At 37.1% G+C, this 25,109-nt stretch overlaps 1 protein-coding gene and 1 long non-coding RNA gene across 2 annotated transcripts; both read right to left on the bottom strand.

Annotated features, from left to right (window-relative positions):
• Positions 1–7,643: 7,643 nt before the first annotated feature.
• Positions 7,644–9,529, bottom strand: LOC130472376 (uncharacterized). Its single transcript, XR_008932513.1, has 3 exons — positions 9,436–9,529; positions 9,189–9,293; positions 7,644–9,095 (listed from the first exon to the last, which is right to left on the bottom strand). It is a non-coding gene; the product is annotated as an uncharacterized lncRNA (long non-coding RNA).
• Positions 9,530–10,097: 568 nt separating this feature from the next.
• LOC110787982 (uncharacterized) lies at positions 10,098–11,089 on the bottom strand. Its single transcript, XM_021992615.2, has one exon. The coding sequence runs from the start codon at positions 10,826–10,828 to the stop codon at positions 10,310–10,312; it is 519 nt and encodes a 172-aa protein (XP_021848307.1). The 5' UTR covers positions 10,829–11,089; the 3' UTR covers positions 10,098–10,309.
• Positions 11,090–25,109: the final 14,020 nt, after the last annotated feature.

Below are 25,109 nucleotides of genomic sequence, written 5' to 3'. Positions count from 1 at the left end.
TCTAGCTTGAATGTCACTAAGTGTCAATTCAAGTCGCAAGACATTGACACCTATTCAATTGTTTGTTTTGCCCAGAAATTCAATTCTTTTACTTCTTTCTTTTTCTTCTCATCTTCGGACCTGTGGGGGATTGTTGGAAATCCTAGTGAGAATACAAAAGAAAATGAGTGGGAAAATGTGGGAATATGAAAAGTCCCACATGGGAAAAACACAAACCATATTCAATGTTTATATTTGGGGGTTTGAGGGAAACATTTGTTTAAGAAAGCATGTGAGTGGCATGAGTGGTCACAACACACACACGCGCGCGGGCGCCTGGCCGGGCTCGGGCGAGGGCCGTGGGCCATGGGCCTTGGGCCTTGGTACTTGGTACTTGGTACTTGACGAATGCGGTTCGCGGGCGTGGGGTGGGTTTTGTGGGCCGGGTTATTCTTTTTGGTCAAGGGCGGTTTGATTAAGTCAGAAGACATAATAAACCCACTAACTTTGGAAACTGCTCCATTAATCACGTCATTACTCCCCACTAGCCGTTTTATGACTGTTGCAGTTCCCCATGACTCTCGTAACTTCTCCACTAGCCGTTTTTTGCTGTTACAGTTTCCCAAAAGCCTCACTATAAATTCATCGTTTATTTCCACAAAATATACGAAAAACTTACCATCACATCTCTCTCTCAAATTCCTCTCTTTCTGGGCAAATATTCTGGTCTCCAATCGGGGATTGTGAGTGCACATAATTCTCGGTGTCGTGTAGACCCTGGAGTGCAACCGCAAGTGTTCTACTGCATCGGAGGTAGCGCGAAATTATCTTTTAGAGCAGTGGTCCGGCCACGGCACGATAATCGGTTCAGTTCGTATTACGCAATATCCAGTTAAGTCGTTCCAACTACTTATTTAGCTAACAAACCCTACACTTCCTTTTATTAGTAATATTGTAATATCGCGTTCTGTTGATGTAGTTTTTATTTCTGAAACAAAGTGTCTAACTGTTGGGTTAGAAGCGTCTGTTAAGCGTCTTGGTTTTAATAGTTGGTATGCGGTAGATGCGGATCCTAATGCAGCAGGTGGTCTATTGTTGCGTTGGGAGGATTATATTAGATTAGTAGTTGTTATCTCCTCCACAAATTTTGTATTATGTAAAGTGGAAGATAATTTTAATTGTAGTTTTTACGTCTCGTTTGTCTATGGTTCGCCTTACCTAGAGATGAGGGCAGGGGTTTGGGAATCTTTGCAAAGTCTAATTCAATAATACCAAGGGAAACACATGTTGATAGGGGATTTTAATCAGGTCGAATACTCTTCACAAAAAATAGGGGGAAACGGGTCAATTAGAGGGGCTAATATTTTTTCAGAATGAAAGATTGAGTGCCATCTTATGGATATGCCGTTCCAGGGGGTAGCCTTCACATGGACCTGGCCTTTCATTAGGCGTGTTTTGATTGCGTTTAACTTCCCAAGTCTCTGGGTAGATTGGATTATGGAGTGCATCACTACTGTCTCGTATGAAGTTCTAGTTAATGGAGAAGTGTCAAGTCAATTCAAGCCTAAGTGTGGGTTACGACAAGGGGACCCGTTATCACCATATATTTTTATTATGTGCATGGAGGTACTGTCTCAGAAAATGTTGAAACCACAAGAGGAAAAACGCATACAGGGGCTCAAAATCTGTCGTAGTGCACCAAGGGTAAACCACCTTTTCTTTGTCGACGATGCTCTTTTCTTTTTTAATGCTACAACGGAGTCGTGCAAACAGATTAAAGGGGCACTTGATGAGTTTAGCCGCATCTCAGGGGTGTAGTGAGCTTGGAAAAATCTTTTGTTATCTTTTCACCCAATACTCCGAGGCATTTTATTTCCCTTCTTAGGAGACCGTTGGGGATGTCGTGCAAAAAGGAAATGGGCGCGTACTTGGGGTGTCCAATGGATGTGGATGGTAGAAGCTCGAGGAAGTTTGATTTTGTTGTAGACAGGATCAAGCAGAAAATTTCCTCATGGAAATTCATCACTCTCTCCCAAGTAGGTAAATTGATTCTAGTAAATAGTATCATTGTGGCCATGGCTTCTCATGTCCTGTCCTTATACCTCATCCCGAAGGGGATCCTAAAGAAGATTTAAAGTCTGTTCACAAAGTTCTTTTGGAGTACTTCCATTGAGCGGAAACCGATATATTGGAGGAGTAGGGAGTTAATGGAGAAGCATAAAGTGGAGGGCGGTTTGGACTTAAGACACATTGAAAATCTTAATACTACCTTTGTAGGGAAACAAGCATGGAGGATACATAATAATCCACAACTGCTGGTGAGTAGGATTATGACTGCGAAGTATAAGTGCTCACCCATAGAAAAGGTTAGACTGGTGAACAACATACCATTGGCTTCGTGGGGGTTCAGAAGTATGTTCACGGCCGCAGAATGGCTGAAAAGGGGTGTAAGAAGTTATTTGGGAGATGGCTCAACTATTGAAATAGAGATGGATGCTTGGGTACAAGGTCTACAGGTCAAGAAAAAGATAGGTGCAGATCCTACTATTCGGTGGGTTAAGGAGTTAATTTTAGTTGATCAGAGGTGGGATGCCAGCCTCGTTTGGAGATGTTTCGACGCCAGTTCTGCAAAACGTATTCTCTCTATGCACCTACGGCAGGGGGTGTAAACAAATAGTTATTTCTGGTGGCCTGCGTCTACAGGGATGTACAATGTTAAATCCGCTTATGGGTTCCTTCAAGGGAAGCATACTGTAAGTAACTCTTTTTGAAAGGTGTTTTGGAAGATGAAAATAATTCCATCATGGAAATTGTTCCTTTGGAAGTTGATAAATAAGGCTTTGCCTTCGTTTACCAACCTCAAGTCAAGAGGAGTGGTTTTGGATACAATTTGCAAATGCTGTCAAAAACAAGAAGAATCCCTAGGTGTGGAATGCGGGTAATTTGGGCCAGCAGGTTGTCCATACAACGCTTTCAGTCAGTGCTTGGGTGCAGAATTACATTAGGTTCTTGATTTTGATTGAACAAGCTAGTGATGAGAGATTAGTGTACTTCATAGCAACTCTTTGGAGCATCTAGAGACATAGAAATGACACTGTGTTCAGAAATACAGAACCATGCTTAGAGACCACTGTGCAGTATGTGGCAGATAACTTCAGCAGGTGCTGGAAGTTCATGGAGGGAAAAAAAAAAAGACAAAGCTCGTAACAACAGCGGCAGTGGGGTCAGCGGGCATGGTGAAGCGTACTGGTCTACGGGTAATTTTGCTGGACCTATACCCATGAATCTGCAAGTTGATGGTGCGTGGAAAAGGATCAAAAAGGGCAGTGGAACGGATTGGGTAACAGGAGCAGGTTGGTTTGCTTCTTGGGATGCGATTCAAAGGGAAGGGAAACAACACATATTTGCTATCTCGCCAATACAAGCTAAAGTACGAGCGTTGTGGTTGGCATTGCAGGATATCATGGGGATCAATAAACGGGTGGACGTCATGACAGATTCAATGGAGCTGGTGAAAGCAATAATGGACCCTCGCACAACCAAAATGGAGATAAAAGCTTTAATAGATGATATAATTAAACTTATAGGAGGTGTAGATTTTTTTCTGTATTTCTAAGGTACGTTCCTAGAGTCCAAGTCACTAGAACCCATAATTTGGCTGTAAAAGCCAGAAAAAGGGACTAGTTTGGTTTTGTTTTGTTTTCCTTCTACCAAAAAAAAAAAAACCAAAATTCTCAAATTCAACTCTTTCTCATTGAGTTTGAACAAGATCGAGCAAAATTGATAACAACAACTCCGATCCAATGGGGTATTTTTTTTATTTATTTTTTGGCAGAAGGAAAAAGCAAACAAACATCTAGTCTCTTTTCCTAGCTTGAATAGCTAGATTATGAGCTCTAGGCACCTCAGACTTGGGAACTTTCGAAATACAAAAGTATTTAAGCGAATTAACAATAAGAACTATATCTAACATCAGCGAACGGATTTCTAGCTTGGTGTCACTCGGTTCCTGCAGTGCAGTAACGAGGTCGCCACAGTCCGTTAGGATCTCCACCCTCGTGTACACACTAGCAACAGATTGTATTGCCAGCCACACCGCCATAGCTTCCGCTTGAAGAGGTGTAGTTGCAAAAATATGACGAGAGCCACTGGTTATTGTTCCCTCATGCTCATAAAACCATCCAGCTCCTGCAGTCCATCCCGCCTTTCCTCTTTTCTTCATCCTCTTCCACGAACCAGAGACTTGCTTGTAATTTTTAGAAATTCCAAGCTACTAGTTTGACCATTGGAGTTGAAATGAGAAATTAGCTTGGCCAATCGAATTAGCTTGCCGAAGCTAATTTGCTTGAATTTTTTTTGCCAATTTTAAATAAAATTTAATTTAGAACATAGATGACAAGTATCATTAAATTAAATGTGAACATAATAACTAACCATTGGAATATTAACTAGCTAGGAAAGACAAGCTTTTTAGTAATTAGTTTACCGTTTAAAATGCTCTAAAAAGATGCAATAATTGACGTACGCAATTCAAATGAAAAACTAAGAGTTGTGTCATTGTCGACGTGGTTATTAAAATTGTCACTAAGCACATAATTTGTCCTGATAATAGTGTACTATCATAGATAATATGATCATCTAGTGTGATAGGAGCCGTGTTAAGAATGGCATTGTATACTTGTCACTTTGTAAGCCTCCTTAACATCTTTTTCATATATAGTACGTATACGTATATAATGGACTTACAATATTGTTGTTTATGTGATAGAAAATTTGAAATTGCGGAGTTTGGTTTGTTTCGAAGGGAACGAGCGTTACAATTTGAATTATCGTAGAATTTGGATTATTTTGAAGGGATCGAGTGTTACAATTTGAATTCTTAATTTTAACTATATTGTTTTTATGTCTGTGATTCTAAAATGTAAAATATTTGAAACACAAAGTACTCCATATTACAAAGTGTTTAAAATTTATTACTATGTATCGTAGTAAAATTTTATTATTTTTTATTTTATTTTTTTTATTATTTTTTAACAGGTACTAAAAAAATTAAGTATGAGAGAGTCAAATTCCTTAGTTACGGAGTATTGCCCAATGATAGAAAAGTCATAATTATTGAGTGGTTGCATATAGTTATTTTGTCACTAGGCTTTGCTCACCACCACTTTCACCTCTTATCTTTCCATCTATATGACTATATCACATATCACATTCTCATCATCCATACCATCATTCTACACTATATTACTACTTTACCTTAGTTACGGAGTACTCCGTATTAAATATCATTGGTTGCACACGTTTAATAGACGAAGAATATAAACAATAATTTCTAAACAAAAATAAATTTTATTGAAGTGCCAATTTTAGTAAAAGGAGTAATCTGTGGGTTGCGAGTATAAGTTAGATTGGACAGGGGCGAAGCCAGACCTTTTGTATAAGGGGGGGCAAAATTTTATATAGGAGTACTTGTCTAATTCCCTAAAATAGAATACTATAATTTCAATAATAAATTCTACTATATTTTTGTTGTTGTTTATTACAGTAAAATATAAATTGACCGAATATTCTTAATATTTGAAGATACAAACACTAAAATACTTGGACACCATAAACAAAGAAGTTTTAAGTTACACCGGTTAAGTATTGTTATGTTTAAAGTAGTTAGGTAACAAAAATTAAGTAACATATATTAAGTATTAAACGTATATATATTTTGTTGGACAACATACTTATTCTCTATTTCCATTGGATAATACTTTATGAAAAATCTAAAGCACTAAAAAAAGAAATGTAATGAAAATAATAAAAGAAGTTTGAGAAATGAATATAAGTTCAATAAAAAATAAAAATAAAAAAAGAATCAAGAAATGTTAGTCATCTGATTCGAACACAAAACTACAATTTTGGCAGCCAACACCAAATACCAACTCAGCCAAGGGGGGAAGTTATTAACAAGTGCAACTTTTATATATTTTTAGAATCTTAGGGGGGGCCATGGCCTACCTAGGCCCCCACATAGCTTCGCCATTGAGATTAGAGTTTGGATAGCATTAGTCACAAAAATAGTGAAATATAATGAAAAATACAAAGAAGAAATAAGACGAGGGGCAGAAAGTGAAAGGATTAGTAAGCAAAATATGGGCCACAAAAGGTAATAAGAAAAAACTTGAAGCATGAAAAAGTGGAGCAAACACAAACACAAACACATGATGGGAAAACAATCTTTTGTCATCAAGGCTAACCAACATTTACTCAAATCTTGCCACCCACTTCTTTTGTCCCTTCTTCTTCCTATCAATTTGTGAATGGATATTTGTGAATCCAGTTGATGTGTACGTAAATTTGTCGCGCTAATTATTTTTTGTTTACCTTTATTTCTATCCCCCCCCCCCCCCCCCCCCCCCCCCCCTACCCTAATCACAATGTCGTACGGATATTTTGTTCTAATATCACGTCTTATGTACTCCCTCTGTATTTATTTAAGGGATACACTTGTCTTTTCCTGGCGTATTTATTTAAGAGATACGCTTGCCATTTTTAGTAACTTATCAACCCCACCATCTAATTAAATAATCTATCTACCCCTCATCCCTTAAAATGATATGGTCCACACTTGTTTTACTTATTAAAATATCTACCTAACCCCACTTATTTTATTACTTTATTTCATTCAATTCTTTTTCTTAATACTCGTGCCCGACCAAGTGTATCTCTTAAATAAATACGGAGGGAGTATATGTTTTTTTTAAAAATAGTGTGTTGTGATAATAAAAAAAAGGTGATGATAAAGGTCGCAAGTTGCAACAACATTTAGTTGTCACAATCTTACGTGTCGGAGTTTAATTGGTACATATAGGCGCCACGTAGGCTATGAGTCATCATAATATTTTTACTATCAATGCAAAATTTTTACTATGAAAATATGTAAATAAGGTAATCGATATAAAAAAGAAACAAATTAGAATATTAAGATTTTCCTACCTTTATTTTGAACATGTATAATAGGATATATACGTTAAATATTTTAGATTCCAATTTAAATCATGACACATAAGCATGTCATGTCATCATTGTGACACGGCTTAAAGGTCGCATCAATGCGACCTTTATCATTTTCGGGAAAAAAAATCTGGAGAGTATTATATTTTGTATTTGGTATTAGTTTTGTTTTATACTTTTGCATACCGAAGAACGAATATCACACAAGGTCTGACTGACGTACTTGGTAAGAGTCTTATATTTGATCTATAATGGTATAGGATACAATTTCTACTAACTGAGGGTGTTGGGATAGGTTTTCCTTATCTAATCCCTACTTTTAACGGTCTGTTTGGTAGTCGCGCATAAATAGTGTCAATGAAAATGAATGCGTATGTATATAAATTGGTAAGGAAAATCAATATTCATTCCAATGACAATGTTAATTCACTCTAAATTATCTCTTTTTATTCATAAATTTCCACTGTTATAGTGTTATACACTACCATATAGGGAATGGTATTGAATGAGAATGCAAATTATGAAGAAAACCACCATGTTTGAGATAAATGTTTTATTTATCATGGACATTACGATGTTAATTTTTTTGTCAAATAATTTATTTTTATTCCTACCATTTATTATCGGCCAAAAACAGACCACAAGTAATTTAGACCAAGACCGTGAGGGTTACAGTTTGCCAGTTTGGTCAGGGAGTTTCTCCCTTGCCTTTAAAAAGAAGGGGGTGGCCTTGATTGGTGAGTTATGAGAATTTGGACGTGTTAAGAGTATGCAAAGCGGGGCATCGTTCTCATAAGCTAATAACTCTTAGTTAGGCCCACTGGGCCAGGTCTATGCTTGGGTTTTGGGCTGTACTAAAAGTAACATGTTCATGTAAGACGGAACTAGAAATTAACAATCTACAATCTACAATCTACATGGATGGTGTTGACATTCAACACTTACATTTACTACATACTTGCATGGACGATTTATTATCTACTACTCCCTCCGTCCCATAATTATAGTCCCGTTTGACAAAAAACACGGATTTTAAGAAAAATGGAATATAGTTCATAGAAAAGTGGAATAAAGTACAAATGATGATTGAGTTGCATGGAAAAATGGAATAAAGTGCATGGAAAAGAGAATATAGTACACGGGAAAAAGGATATAGTACATGTGTGGGGTTTTCAATGTATTTTTAATTAATATAGTACATGGGAAAGTGAGGACCTTAATAGCCAAAATTAAAAATAGGACTATAATTTTGAGACGCCCGATTTAGAAAACAGGACAATAATTTTGGGACGGAGGGAGTAACACGATTACATGATAGCAACTGTACATCTATTATTTCAGATGAATCTTACCTACTAAACTAAACACAAGAAATAGATTGTTACCGCTGGCCAGGGTAGGGCGTTCAGAACTCAGAAGATTGTCAATCCATGGATCATGACTAGACCTGGTTATTGGACAGGGTAGTCAAATGGATATAGGGTTAGGGTCAAGTTAATAGGGCATTTATTGGGCAGGGCTCTTATTGGACATGACCTTTATTGGACAGGGTCATTATAGGGTCAAACTTATACTACAATTATTTTGAAAATTAAAATAGTAATGATACAAAAACTTACGTGTATAGCTTCGTATTTACTTGTACTTGCACATGGCTCTTTTGTTTTTCATTTTTCATTGCTCGTTTATTGACCCGCCCACTAATGACCCGCTATTGACCCGCGACCCGCTTTTGACCCGCCCATTATCGACCCGCTAAAAATGACCATTTCAATACCCGACCCTCTTTTGACCCGCACCGACCCTGACCCGCCCCGCCCGATAACCAGGTCTAATCATGACAGTGTTGTGGTCATCAAAGCTTTGGGTATGATGAGTGGGTTGAGGAGTCGTGATTAGACACAGACAGTATCATGTCCAAATAAACCCGACATCCTGAATAATGAAAATACCTCACAGGCTAGCTAAGCTTCAACGAGGCAGCATATCCCTCGTCCCTTTAGGATGGTAAGAGCAATACCATTACTATTTACTAGACAGTGAGAGTGAGGAATGGATCAGTTGGTTAGAGCTTTCATCCCGGTTCCAGGTGATCATGGGATCGATTCTCATCCCTGCTCATTCACACCAAAAAAAAAGAAACTATTTACTAGACAGTAAAAGGATACATGTTAATATCAACCAGTAGCAGAGATCTAGATCCCTACCCTGGGGAACTGCTAAAATCCCATTTCCGTTTCAATTTATCAAATCACTTCACTATTTGGCCAAATGCCTCAACCTCACAGTTCGTTCGCATTGGGTTTCTGCATCTAAGGTTAATCAAATTAGATAGGTGTTATCATCTTGTCATCAACTGTTGTCTGTTGGCAACAGACAACATGTACAAAACTAAAGTTATAGGATTGAGCTCTATTCTCTAAGGTGATGGATAAACTGTAACAGTAACTATACCTTGTTATGACAGGCGGCCTTGAGCTGCGGCTTAACAACATCACAATGTGCCCTCACACATCCCCCTCCCATCATATCATTATCCTACAAAATCCATTCAAGAAAACCGGTTTTACAGATTTTTAATTTCACAATACCATAGTCTATCAGAACAACAACAACGACCAAATAGTCGATCAGAATGGAGTTTTAATATATTATAAATAGGTACTCTGTAGTGATCACTGTATTTGCATTACCTAAAAGCATATAAAATACAATATGAAGAACTAAATTGAAGCTCAATCAAGTCAAAGCTATTGCATACATTTAGCACATACTAGTAGAACCTATGTAATACATGCCGCGAATCCAAGATAAATCATCATCATAAAATAATTGGCTGTACGAACGAAAACAAAACTCCAGACATATTAAATATTTGAACGAAAACACAACACAATTGGTATGTAAGCTAAGAATACGGTCATGAATCAACCAATCATCATATACACTGAAAATAAAAATGCACATCACCGGCATTTACATCAGCAGCAATAGTATGTGTCTCACCGTCCTGATCTTCACTCAACATGCACGAGGGGCATTATCATCGTAACTCTGTAACGAGCCACCTCAGGGCTCAGGGGCCTTGAGGGGCATATAATTGGTAACTATGTAACTTTCGAATTAAAGTTAGAATTTAGAAACAAATTGTTTACACCAAACCTTACTTTTCAAATTAAAGTTAGAATTTAGAAACACATTGTTATACACTACAATTCTACTAACATGATCCAACGTTAAAGTAAGTTTTTAATTAAGCATCTAAAGTAAATAATACAACACCATGCTTAATTCAAAACCTATATCCGAACCTAAACAATCTTCACCTTCAATCAGCCTCGTTAGAACTTTTCCTAACCAGCAAAAAGTAACCCAAAACAGCACAAAAAGCAGCCACAAAATTCCCTTCCTTGATCAAGATCTTCACCACTACCCCAGAAATCTCAGCCGTTAATTTTTTCCCTTCAATCAAAAGATCATTCCGCCCCGTACCACAGAAAGTCAGCAACACAAGGATAGTAATCCAAGTCATCAGCATCGCCGGTACCGCCACCGCAAACGCCGCTGCCATCGACATCACCCCGAAGACTCCACCCAGCATCACCGACGCGTAAACCGCTGCTGGCCACCCTTTAACCGCCGGCGAAGAGGACGAAGGAGAGACAGTGGCGTTGTACCAATTAAGGATTGATTGAAGAAGGTTCCATGAAGAGTACAAAAGGATACCATAGACTAAGACAAAGAGAGCTACCCAAGTTCGCCTTTTGCTCATTATTCTTAAAAATAACATGTGATTTTGATTTGGTTGCCGAATTGTTTCTTGTTCTTGCTGATTTGGGGTTTCCATTTAACTTTTATTTTTAAAAAATTGTGGGATTGCTTGGTGTGGTGGGTTATGTTTATGCTTTTCTGACAGTGGAATTGAATTGGGGGAATTAAGGAGAAGAAGATAGTGGTAGAATTGAAGAAAGCTGGTCAATTTTGGTAAAGTGTGTTAATATTAAAATGGGTCTTTCTCTTTTTTCTGGGTGTGTTGTGTGGTTTTTGGTGAAGAAGGCTAAGATTTTTGGGTCTGGTTTTGGGTAAGAGGAGGGTGTGGGGACTGGGGATGATGTTTAACATCTGTACATAACTACATATTACACTTGTTAGAATTTCACGCCCTTCAATAAACAACTAGTATTCGGGTCCGGGCGATGCCCCGAATTAGTATGTGTATAACAATTAACTATTATATTCTTTAGTGACATTATGTTTGATTTATTTTTTCACAAGATAATTATTTAATATTATATTAATAATAATTTTGCAAAGATAACATGTAAAAAGTTGTAGCTCAATTGAATAAAGCTCTTGTATTTGAAACTGGAGGTGGGTTCAAATCTTATGCAAACCATATTTCTTATTTTTAAATGAAAGTGTATTGACGGCATATACTTAAGGATTGAGGAGAGAGTGACACGTGGCATGTAGACGTTTGTAGAAACGGCTTTTAATCCTTCGTATATAGTATAGATATGCTCATCCCTCTCATACTCCCCCATTTTGTTTTACGCATCCACTTATTGTAACTCTTGGTAAAAAAATTAGCAATTGATTGTAGAAAAAAATGGGTAGATTAAAAGAGATGAAATAAAATTAATGATGGGTAAGTGTAGGATAAAAAAAAGAAGGTATATAAAGTAAGAGAGGTTATGGCAACCAAAAGATAAATCATTAGGGATTATTCAATATAAAGACTCCGTCAAAATCTATAAGATAAGCCTTAACTCCAATTTGCGTATCAAATATCAGCAATTTGTCAAGTAACCTACAAACACATTTTAAGTCATGACTCATGAGCAATTAAACAACTAGATTGGCCCGTCAAAAAAAAAACAAAACAAATAGATTGGTTTAAATAATCACACAAGTCGCAATTTAGAAGACGGACCATGGCGCACATAGAGCATGGTGCACCCTAAGAACACTAGTATATAATTGAAAAAACATATGGTTACGAGAAAAGAACATGAGTATTTTTTTATTTAGGTTTTTAATAAATAGTAAAATAATATATTATTTTTATAACAAAAAAAGTGAAATATTATATCGCATGTTCTTTTGCCGTAGTATCATGTTCTTTTGCTTATGCACATATGTTCTTTTGGTGCACCATATTCTATGTGCACGACGGTCCATAGTCCATGGATTGTCACACAAGTCTATAATTGTTGTGGACACTTCATTTATCAATCAAATTAATGAGGATCCAATTTGTCCATGATTGTGTTATTAGTTGTGATAGATAAATTAACAGCAGTTAAGAAATTGATATGGTGATGAAAGGAACAAGACAAATCAACCATTAATTCACATACATCATGATGTTAAGTATGATTTTGATTTTGGAAACAGATTGAATTGAAAGTTGTGGTAAGTATACCAAGTTAATTTGGTTGTAACGCTTGCACGGACCCAAATGGCTAAATCGACGAATTATGGAACAATTGAACATGAATTTGAGATGGAAATACGGTTGTGAATCATAAAATACGGGTTTGAACATCCATTTACGAGCCTCGGTTAATGTGTGTCGGGTTGGGACCATTTATGAAACAAGTTAATTAATACTCCGTATAAATCAGTGGACCATCGTTCTCATAAGCTAAGCTAAGGAACCCACATGGCCACATTCAAATCTTACGGCATATTAGTTAGGCCCAAGTTTATGCCAATTAACCAACTATTACGAGTATGTTGTAAATTTAAGATGTCAAGGTCTGTGGTCGAACAATCCTTGTTGTTCGGGCCCCCTGTGGGACCCACTTTCTACACAAATTACCAAGATACCATTTCAGGGGAAATTACTGAAAATACCCTCAAACACAAACCTCTTGATGGGCTCAGACCAGAAGTTAGGGGCCCATATCTCAGCCCCCTACAGGCCCAAGATTCCATACCCCTACACTTACCTATATTTACTAATAATGTCATCCTGCATTACTATAAATATGATTCACCTAATCATTACTCAGGTATGCAATTATTCCCACACTGACTCTCTCACTACTTTCTCTCTCTACAAGAACTGACTTGAGCGTCGGAGAGGGTTTTCTGGGGAACCCCCCCGAGCCAGTTTACGTTACGTTTGCCGTTTTTGTAGGACAAACCACAACCGATTGGAGGAAAACGACAGCCTGGTTGAAGAGGCTTCCCCTATTTTCACACTTAGCATTTTCTTCGCAGAAACACTTGTATTAGAGCTGATCATCATGGGCCCGGCCCGGCCCGATTCGAAAATTTGCGGGTTTTGGGCAGAAGAATTCGACCCGCTTTTCGGGCCCGGCCCGAACTTTCAAAAACATTTGCAGCCTTTGGACAACGTAAAACAACAACTTTAGTTATAAATTTGGCCTGGCTCGGAAATGGCCCAAAAGGCCGCTAATTTTGGCCCGAAATAGCGGGTTTTGGGCACAAAAATTGGCCCGAAGCCCGGCCCGACATCATGGGCAGATTTTTCTTCGCTCGGCCCGACCCGGCATTTGATCAGGTCTACCTTGTATAAACAATAACATGATGCTTCGGCAGACCTGTTCGAGGTGGTACGTTTTTTGGATTGGTGTCTCGCAGTTGATCCTTGTTGCAGCTTAATACATTAGCAACTCAGCCGATTTCCAAAGAATGCAATACCTGAGGGCTGAGGGGATAAGCTTTGATGAGGCAGCAGCATTCAAGCAATACACTGTACATTAATTACATTACTAGACACTATACAAAAGCTTCAAAGGTTAATCAAATTAGGTGTATCATATTGTGATCAACTGTTGGAAGGGAACAGACATCTACTTGACCTAAATCTATAAAAACAAAAGCCAAGAATGATCATAGGACTTTATGTACGTAGGTTGAGCTGTAAGTTGATGTTCTGTAACTGCTATACCTTGTTATTACAGGCCTTGAGTTGCGTCTTCATAACATCACAACGTGCCTTCACAAAGCAGGGGCGGATCCAGGAAAGCACATGGCGACTTGGTCATCAACTCATCATGAAATGAAATATAATTGGAAAGGATTTTGGGATCTTTATTCACATACACTGTTCCATTTTATTAGAAAGATGATATTTCAGTAGGAACACTAACAAGAGGGGGGGTGGTGAATTGTTTCTTGTAACTTGTGGTGTTCCTTTGCGGAATTTAAAATGTTAAAGGAACAACGATCAAATGAATGCTAAGAATGTGAAAACTGAAAAAACTTCTTGATCCTAATCAAGAAGAAAAACCTCAAACTCTTTTATATATTGTAATCACTCGAATACAACACACTCAATAACTCGAGTTCCACTTGAACACGAGTTCCTCACAGCAATCCCTGTTGATTACTGTGCTTGCTCCTTTCACACTCTCTCACTGACTTGACTCTAAGTCACTTTAAGGATCACTCAACCCTTGAACCCCAAAATACAACTCGATGTATAAAAACGTCTAGTAATTAATAAAGCTTATGAATAATAAAGGAACTTTTAGGAACATGCTCTTTTGTAAACCGACTTTTATAAAAACTCTTAAGCTCTTTAGAATTATTGCACGTTGTCAGTTGTGTTTTGGAAATGAAAAACTCTTCTCCTTTAATAGAGGAGCTTCCCTAGGTCAGTTTCCCATGTTCCCCTCAACTGCCACTAACAGTTACTGGGATCAGTAACGTGCACGTTACTTGAATGAAACAAGGAGACTTCTTCAAACCACTTTTAACACGTTAATTTCAGAGAAAATAGTGGGATCGGAGTAGGTTTAGGAACAAGTAAAAACCTTTTCTTGGAAAACAAGGAATTTTGAAATAGAATTCTACGTTGATTTTATTAAAATCGTTTTATTTATTTTCCAAAGATTTTTTCTTTATAAAACTTTATTTTATTTACAAATACTATTTTCTCAAAACGTATTAAAACACACGTGTTCCTTTTGTTCCATATTATGCATAAACAATATTAAAATACTTACATAAAACCTAAACATAAACTCATATGTTGTAGCTTTCATGTTGACACCTTTTGAAGCTTCGCTTGAACGCTTCACGCATTGTTCCCTCTCCGGAACTTCGACAATTCTCATAATATATGAGGAGCTCGTTTAATAACTTGTTTAGGATCATCCGTTGAGGATCAGCCGTTGAGGATCAACCACTTTGAGGATCAGCCTCTTTGAGGATCAACCACTTTGAGGATCAACCATTTTTAGGATCAACCAATTCGAGGATCAACCAATTCGAGGATCAACCTCTTTGAGGATCAACCTTTTTGAGGATCAACTTCCTGAGGATCAACCATTGATATCATTTGCAAACTGGTTGATTCTTTAGGAGCTCCTTGTATTGCTTGTGTTTGTTCCACATGCTTAGTTTGTCCAACTCAGACACTCCCTAACTTAGCATTACAATAACACACTTAAACAATAATTAGAAAGTTTGCGTTGTCATCATCAAAACTCAGAATCAACAATATTCCCCCTTTTTGGTGATGACAACATAGGCAAACTTTTACCAAAACAAATCAAACTTATTTGCAATCCTAACAAGCATTCGAGTACAATTAAATTAAATAAAAGGTTTAATATAAAGTGACTAATTTTTTTTTTTTTGAAAATATACGAAGTTTGAAAATAAATTAAAACGTGAACTTTATAAAAATTAAAAAAGAACGTAAAAAAAATTTACAGTGAGAAGATAGTGAATGAGATACATGGAAACAACTAAGATCATTCTAAGAAATTTGCATTTTTTTCCCCTGTTGGCATTAACAAAAAGAAAAAAATACAAGGCAACAATATAATATTCATACCGCCCCACGATCAACGTTTGGCAAACTAAGTTAGCCTCAAAGTGAAGTTTCAACATGCATAATTAATTGTAAGCATAACATATAATTAAATAAATCAACCAGTTTTTAGAGATGCAAAATTAATGTTCCACAAGTTCTAAGAAAATGGAAAATAAAAAATTGATGTTTCCCAACAGAGGATTACATACCAGAATAATAAAAAATAAGAAAAAGTTCCAAACAAATAAAAAAGCCAAGGGAACAAACAAAGTAGAGGATCGGGCTTAGTGGTGAAAGGACCAGTTCTCAAGTTTCTGAAGAATAGTAGAGGAACTTGTAGTGACTTGAGTGTTGAGTTGATGCAAACCGGATCCCATCTCCTGGATCACTGATACTAAGGCACCCACCTGTGCCTGTAACTGGCCAATTCTAGCGTCCGTGCCTTCCTGTATATCTAACATCCGAGCCATCCTCTCCTTAAGCTGACCAACCTGCTCCTTGATTTCCTCAATGAAGGGATCCTTCTGTGACCCCAAGGAACTATAGGAACTAACAAAAGAGCGAAAGCCACCAAAACCAGTATAACCAACAAGAACATGGGGAGGAACAGGTACTACTCTAGGATTAGGAACAACATCCTTGGGTTGAAGGACTTGCGATGCTTGTTCCTTCTCCTTCTTTTAAATATCAATATCCTCCTCTCCTTGTTTCCCCTCTGCATCCTCATCATCACAGGATATATCAATATATGCGGGAGGACGAATCACTTTTGGTCCTTTAGTAGCAATCCTCATACTCCTCCCTCCCAGAGGTGGTTTAGGAGCACTCTTTTCCACCTTCTTTTCTTTTGCCTGTTTCACCACCTTTTTCACCTTTTTAATTCTTACAGACTCCTCCTCTTCCTCTTCACTATCAGATACAATCCAGTTCAATTTTCCTTCCACAACTTCCAATTTCAAATAAAACAGCTAATCATGTTGTAAAATTTATTCTGATTTTACCCTTGTCTCAACATATTCACTTAGGTCAACAGAAAAAAAAACTTTTAAAAACCTCAGTCATCAAAGATGCATAACCAAGTTTGCAGCCAGTTTCAATACAATGGGTTATGTGTTTAATCATAAGGGCAGGGAAGTTGATAGGAACTTTGTGAGATAGGCAATACATGAGGGAGGCATCATATAGGTTGGCTAAGGTTATTTTGTGAGTCCGAGGAACAATCCCTCTTCGAACAATGTTAAACAATAGTTTTTGGATTGGGAAACAAACAAACTTTGATCTGTAATAGAGCTTATAGCATAATCACCCCCAATCATCCCAACAAGTATGTCATTTGTAACCACCCCAATTTGAATTTTAGTCGATTTACCCTTAACGTACTTATCATATCCCTCATTAAGAACAACAAATAATTCGTCAAGATAATCGGCATTAAAACTTATGGTTGTCCCATTCACAATATTTTGCATACTCCATCAGCATACTCAAAATTATCCCTAAATTCAATCATAGCCATATGAATAATGGGGTTTTTTTGCATGAACACAAAATAGATTGACCCATTGTTGATGTTCCAATAAATCAATTAATTCATTAAACTGCTTAGATTCACACCATACCTTATTAATAGCAAAACCCTCAACTAAAGCAGCTTCTTTGACTGAAATCATTGTCCCCCGCTTATTCCGGCCACCGGACACCACCTCCGGCGACCGGTAGTTCTCCCCTTCCCCCCGCAAGGTGTCACTGTCCTTGTCCCCTTCTTCTTCCTCGACCAGCGAACCCATGAAACCTCCATGCTGCCCGATCCCGCGGATCGCAGCAGTGCCACCCCTTCTTCGTCGTTGCTGTAGGCCAGCGACGGGACTTCCACGAATCGATGCAGCGCCGACAGATTCTTGGGTGGCCGGTCCTGGCGGAACCCTATGTGCCAAGTGTAGAAGAGAATTTCTTTTCATCTTTGAGAGGTTTTCAGGCCTGGAGCCCCCGGTTTTGAGATCTATTATATACGGTAGAGGAGTTGATCTTGCCCTCCTCGTAGCTCATTTTGCAAAGGGAGGTGCCCACAAGGTATGTTGTATGAGGGCTTTGTATTTCTGCTTGTTTGCTCGTTTTCTGTTTTGCAACTATGGTCTCGAAGTTGTTCAAGCTACCCTTATAGAGGGGGTAGAGAAATCCACCTTAGGAAAAGATCTGGTGTCACTCGTGATCGAAGAGACCTTGCTTGGTCTAGATGCGGCTAAGACTAACCCTTCCTCCATACTTTCGGGAAGTCCAGTACTTCTTCAAGTAAGTATCTAAGGCTTGAATTTTGAATTTTGAATTTGTAATTTTGAATTTTGAATTGAACATTGTCCTTTTGGTATTTCTCCAAGATTTGGCTTATGGAGAGGCTCGTGTTGGTGGCACCACCGGAGAGTATGGAGAGATATAATATTAAAGGCTTCACTATGCGTCCGTTGATGTATGGTCGACTGTCTTTGTATGAGTGGGGGAATGTTCTCTAAGAGGTAGAGTCCTCTATCAGATGGGTGTTAGGTTATGACACATATGACAATTCATAAATCATGCGGAAAAACCATAAAGCCAGGAAAGCATATTATTTACACATAATCATTTAGCATAGTTTAGATGCATACACTTTGTTGCGTGCCTTCCCTAGCTGCGCCCGAACCGAACAAGAACAAGTCTTTAGGACTCCAAGTGTCATCCCTCCGTAGATAGTCCACAGCACGTCCGGATCCGCCTTAAGCTTGACCAACTAGAATCGCCCTTAAGGTACTTAGAATTTTCGGCTAAATGGGCAAGTAATATGGCTGATTTTTCTGCTCAAAAATCACAGCTTTTATTGTATGAATACTTGTTAAAAAACTCGTATATAAATTTATGACCCTAGGCATATATTTATAGAACCATGGAAAGGATTTCGAATCCTGTTAGAATACTAATTAATTAATTAGAATCCCTTTAGAACTCTAAATAATTAATTTAATCTTTTAGGATTAGGATTTAATCAATGCACGAATTCCGATAGCTTTAGGATTCGTATAGCACGCACACGAGCACCGCACGAGCACCGTACAGCCCGCGCGCATGCCTCGCGGCCCACGCGAGCTGCACGACGCCGAGGCCCATCTCGCAGCCCATTCGCTGATCCATGCTCGCGCGCCAAGCCTTGGCTGGGCCTGGCCTTGCGCTGGGCTTGGTCGAGGCCTTGGCGTGTTTGTTTGATGCGTGTGGCTTGCTGGGCGACGGCCTAGCTTCGTGCTGGGCCTTCGTCTTGCAAGCCTCGTCCGATGCTAATTCGTACGATACGCTTCCGATTAATTTCCCGATTCCGGAATTCATTTCCGATACGAACAATATTTAATATTTCCGATTCCGGAATTAATTTCCGTTTCGAACAAATATTTAATATTTCCGTTTCCGGAATTATTTTCCGATTCCGATAATATTTCCGATTCTGACAATATTTCCGTTTCCGGCAATATTTCCGATTCCGGCAATATTTCCATTTCCGATAATATTTTCCGATACGTACCATGTTTCCGTTTCCGGCAACATCTACGACTTGGATAATATTTATATTTCCGATACGATCCATATTTCTGTTTCCGGCAATATCATCGTTTCCGGAGTATTCATTTCTTGCCTGTGACGATCTCAGCTCCCACTGAAACCAAGATCCGTCGATTCCGAATATCCATAGATGGAGTATTTAATGCCATTAAATACTTGATCCGTTTACGTACTATTTGTGTGACCCTACGGGTTCAGTCAAGAGTAAGCTGTGGATTAATATCATTAATTCCACTTGAACTGAAGCGGCCTCTAGCTAGGCATTCAGCTCACTTGATCTCACTGAATTATTAACTTGTTAATTAATACTGAACCGCATTTATTAGACTTAACATTGAATGCATACTTGGACCAAGGGCATTATTTCCTTCAGTCTCCCACTTGTCCTTAGGGACAAGTGTGCATTTCCTAATTCCTTTGTCGCTCGATGCTTGCTCTTGAACATAAGGTAAGAGTTGTCATCCTTATTATGTCCAGAGGTGTTCCTCGGTTTCAGAGTTCAACTGATCAAATAAACAGATAATCATAGCCTATGATTCATCCGAGCACGGCCATGCATTTCACAGTTTCTAGCTCTCCGAGTGGCCTTGTACAACTTTTAAGCATCTCATCCCGATTTATGGGAGGACAATCCCAATCTTGCGATCTTGAGATTAGACTTCGTTTGATAGGTGATTACCTGAGCGTTGCCTTTATAGCCTCCTTTTACGGTGTGACGATTGGTCAACGTCAAAGCAACCAGTTCTCAAACAAGTAATCTCAAATCACTCAGGTATTGAGGATTTAGTGTCTAATAATTTTAATGAAATTTACTTATGACAGATTTTCATCTCTTACAGTAAAGTTTCATAGGTCTTGTCCGATACTAGTCTTCCCAAAGTAAGTATCTATACAAATGATTATGACATTGCCATGTCCACATAGTTCAAGAAACAGAACTACTAGTCATCTTGCATTCTAATCGTCTAACGTTTTCTATGCGTCCAATTTTATAGAAAACTCCGACTAGGGACCATTTTCAACCTTTGACATTCAAGTTCACTTGATAGACATTTCTTAGTCACAGGACTGGTCCTGACAGTCTATCTTGAATATATCGTCAAATTGAAGGGACTCATCATTTAATACTAAACCAAGATTAAATGGAATATGAAAATACATTTCATATATGATAAATGTCCAACCCCAATGTTTTACAACCATGGGCCTCAAACCCATCTTTAAAACAGTTCATGGAATTCAAAGCTATGCTTGATTTCCAGTGCTACAACGTGAGTGTTGCTTCTCACTTGTTGCATAGGTTTAGTTATCACGCTTTGCCAATCTTAACATCCTTTTCATCGAATGTTCTTCGAGATATCATGATAAGAACTTTTGAGTATGTTTATTTTGTGATCTAGTCTTTCTTGCTACATTAGTGGTTCTACGCATTTTGCAATGAAGAACCATTAAGTCAACAGACATGTGATCTTCCCAAGTTCAATGAAGAACTCATATAAACAACTCTATTTTATTGCTTCTTAGGCAATAATTACTTTTACTTCAACTGTATAGGTTGCTAGTGATGCTTTGTTTGGATCTACTTATCCAAGCAGTTCACAGATATGTGGAAGACTCTCCAACTATATCTTAGAACATAGAAATTATTATTTTAATTTCCCACGCAATAACTCATGGTCTTCAATCCATGTTGCCATTTCAAAACACGATGCTCTTTAGCTCGTCCTTGTCAATGGTTAACTCCAAAGGGTCTTGCTTGATCCTTTGCCAGTGTTTATGCGTGTAGCATCAATATTTAGCATATCTTTATTTCCTTGAATCAAGAACTATTCCTATGTACCTTTTCAAGTACCATAAGTGTTCTTGATCTCAATCTAATTGATCTTCACTTAGATCAATAGAGATTGGTATATGTTCGTCATGCCTAAAGTCATACGATACGTTTTTGGCGATCCTCATATTATATCATACATGATAAATTCTTTTGCAGAATAATTCCCAATTGAATTCTTATTCATGTAACTTTAGCTCATCTAGTTTCAGTAGATACTAAATCCAGCTAAATTCTTTGACATATAATATAGGTTAAGAATCTTACTTAGATCCTTTGATGTTTAACTTAGTAAATGCTTATACATAGTTCAAACATTCTTTACTTAGATTTATTCACATGGGTCGAATATCTCCAATGGAGCCTTTCGTGTTTGATTTAGTAAATGCCATTACTTAATCCAAAACATTAATATAAGATCTTTGTAAATAGATCTTAATACCCAGTATGTACTAAGTTTCGCCTTGGTCCATCATTGATGAATAGTTTCAAATCTAAGTCATTAGTATTTGAATCTTATTTCACAATAGAGAGATATGTGTGTGATACACATAGGACCAATTAAGTTTTTATGTACTTCACTAAACTTCTTATATATCTATAAGAATCATGTACATTTTATGAAACTAAAATACTTATTAGCTTCACTAAAATACAATTCCAATTCCCAATTGCTTGCTTAAATCTGTACTTAGATTTCATAAGCTAGCATTCATTTCAAGCATTATTTGGATCCATAAATCCTATGACATGCCATGTACATAGTTTTCTTCCAACATTTGACTGAGGAACATGTTTTGTCATCCAATTGCCATATGTACCAATATGCAATCATTGCTTGAATTATAGACTTGAGCATTACGATTATGCATGAGGTTTCAACACAATCCATGCCATGAATTTGCTTGTAACCTTTAGCAACTAATCTAGCTTTGTGTGTGAACACAATTCCATGTTTGATGGTTTTTATCCTTAAAACAAACTTGCAACCAATAGGTGTGAAACTATTCTTGCAAATCAACAAAATTTCAATTTTGTCATCAAAACATTGAGTATGTTTTATGGCCTTTAACCAATTAAACATATAGTCTATATATGGCCTCTAACCATTTTAGGGAATCTGGGTTTCGTCATAGCTTTCTTACAGGTCACAAACTCATTAATCTCCATGATAATAGTTTTACTGCAAGTTGTAGGTTTCTTCACTATTTAATAGAAGAATTGCATAGTTTCAGTGACCTGAACTCCATGTTTCTCCACTATCTAATAGAAGAATCTCATAGTTTCAGTGATTTGAATTCTATGCCTACTTGGGTATAGAACATCAAACAATAGAATATCAATAGCCACTTGAAAGTCCTTTGAATATTCTGTTCTCCTTGAAGCACTTGTAAAGACTTCTAAGAGATGTCTATTCTTTAAAGCCACTTCTAAAGTCCTCAAAGAATACGTGTTCGGATTTTCTAAAGAACTTCGAAAAGCCTCCAGATTGTCCGTTTATGTTTGTTGTTCGCCTCGAAGACTTTCGAGGTCTATTTTCTCCCACTTGTCATTTTGGAAACGAATCTCCAAAAGGACATTATTTCGAGCAAACAAACATTATGTTCTCAAAAATTCGTGGTAGAAACAATACCCTTGTGTCTCATTTGAATAAATCATAATGAAACATATATCTATACTTGGGCCTTAGTTTGTCGAATGACAAACACTAAGCTCCCACTGAGTTTTGCAACTCTCTAGATATATGAAAAGTTATTCTGAAATTACTTTTCAATAGCTTTGACGAATTTGGTTTAGTTTGGTGGTAGTTGAGCATTTTGTTTTAGAAATTATAGGAAAAGTCTTTATGATTCATCATTAATCGAATCAAGTACTAATTGACTTCGATTATTCCAACTAAGATATGCCATATCTTATGGACCTAGATTGTGAAATTACAACACACAATCATTGATGATCATATTTGGTCTCAAGTAATCATCAACATGATCTAACCTAGATCTTTATGATTTCTTGCCAAGTGGAATTTATACTTCTGAATCTTTGAACTAGCCAAACAGATTCAACTTATATCACATTTGAGTAAATAAACCTATATTCACTCAAATCTATGTGAAATAATAAAGTCATAAAATCTTTCTTTGGCTTTGAACTCTATTGTCTAGGCGTTCTAACAATAGTTCAAATCTATTGTTACTTTCAACAAGTAAGACTAGTTGTCTTAAATTGATCTAGAAATCAATCAACTTTCAAAAGTCCATCAAAATAGAGCTTTCGAATGTTAACTTGTTGATATGGTCTAAGCAACAATGCCAAAGATTAGTGGAACTCAAATCAAGGGGTTGATTTGAACCTAGTAAAGTTTTATTGTTAAAGAGTTGTTTGTTTTAATCAAGCATATTGACTCAACCCGTAATTGACCATTTCATTCAAATAAACAAACAAACATTGTTTTTGTTTTCTTGAATGTGAGTCTTTCTGTGTTTGAAACAGAAATTTAGGTATGCTGATTATGGAACAAAATAGCCATTAAGTTCCAGCCTTGAAGGACTTAAAACAAACTAGATGACCATACAACTAATGTAGCATTGCCATGCTTCATTTTTCACTTGTAGGCCATTAGTGTAGCCTAGCTTCCATTATTTGAGTTATTACCGAAGTAAGAACCTCAAGCGGTATATGATACCAAGGAAGTTTGATTGCTAGGTCACTTCTCTTTAAACTTATAGGTAGAACCGGAATCGTAAATTCCTTTCATTTGTTCCTTTGTTTTCCTATTTCTTGTACCCTTTCTTATAGTCTTAAGAATTGAATTCTCTAGTGTTGACTTTTATACTTTGTTAGACATGTCCAATGTCATTCCAACAAGGTTCTTACCATTTAATTTATGTTGAATATTAAGTTTCAACTAGATGATCTTACCAGAAGCTTCTAAAGTTCTCTAAGCATCGATCTATTCGAATGTCTAGGAACTAGACTCATTCGAGAATTAAATGGAAAAAGGATTTTAGGTTGTTAACCATTGGTAAAGCTGAGCGTTTAAACTCAATGCTTTATGATCTCAAAACTACAGTGTATTTTGAATTCACAAGCACCAATCGGTTTGCCATTCGACTTTGATACTCGAAAACAACCATAAAAGTGGATATAAGAAACGTACATTTTAAATTGCTCACTTTCTCTCATTTCCGTGAATCGTTCTTGGATTCACTACCAATCGAGGAAATTTACTGTTACCTTTCTAAAAGGATTTATTGCAGTGCAAGATATTTAATTATAAACAATAATTAAAACATACATTGAAGCATGCAAAGTCTAAACATTTATCATGAATAATAACTTGAAAATGAAAGCAATCATGCAATTTAAACAAGTCATTAGCATTTTATTCGAATTATGTGTTCCGGCAGGTGTGAATAAAATGATTCCAAGACCCTAAAACCATTGAAGAATTAAGCACAGTTTGTCGACTCAATTCTAAAACATTTTAGGTAAGCAAAAGCCTTTTGCTAATAGTCTAGAAACTATTCTTGGTTGATAGGTACGTCTAAGAACTTATTAGGTAAACCTATCGATTTTGCCACGACATAAAAGGACTCCTTACTTATATCGTTGAGTTTCACCAAAACTAACATGTACTCATAATTATTTGTGTACCTTGCACCTTTAGGACCAATAAGTAACACCTCGCTGAGCGAAAACTATTACTAGATTGATGTAAAGGATATCCAAGCAAGTGTATATTTTGGCATGGCACCTTTTAACTCAATTTTTAAGTTTGGAACTTAAGGCTCTTACTATGTTGGTTAGATTTTAAGTGAACTAAAATCCTTAATCATGCAACATAATCAAGCTTTTGATCTCATGAATTTTAAGACATATTTAAAAGCAATAAATAACTTAAAACATGCATAAGATAAA

The sequence above is a fragment of the Spinacia oleracea genome, chromosome 4 (genome assembly GCF_020520425.1).
Source record: "Spinacia oleracea cultivar Varoflay chromosome 4, BTI_SOV_V1, whole genome shotgun sequence".
Taxonomy (NCBI): domain Eukaryota; kingdom Viridiplantae; phylum Streptophyta; class Magnoliopsida; order Caryophyllales; family Amaranthaceae; genus Spinacia; species Spinacia oleracea.
This window is presented reverse-complemented; position numbering and strand designations above follow the sequence as displayed.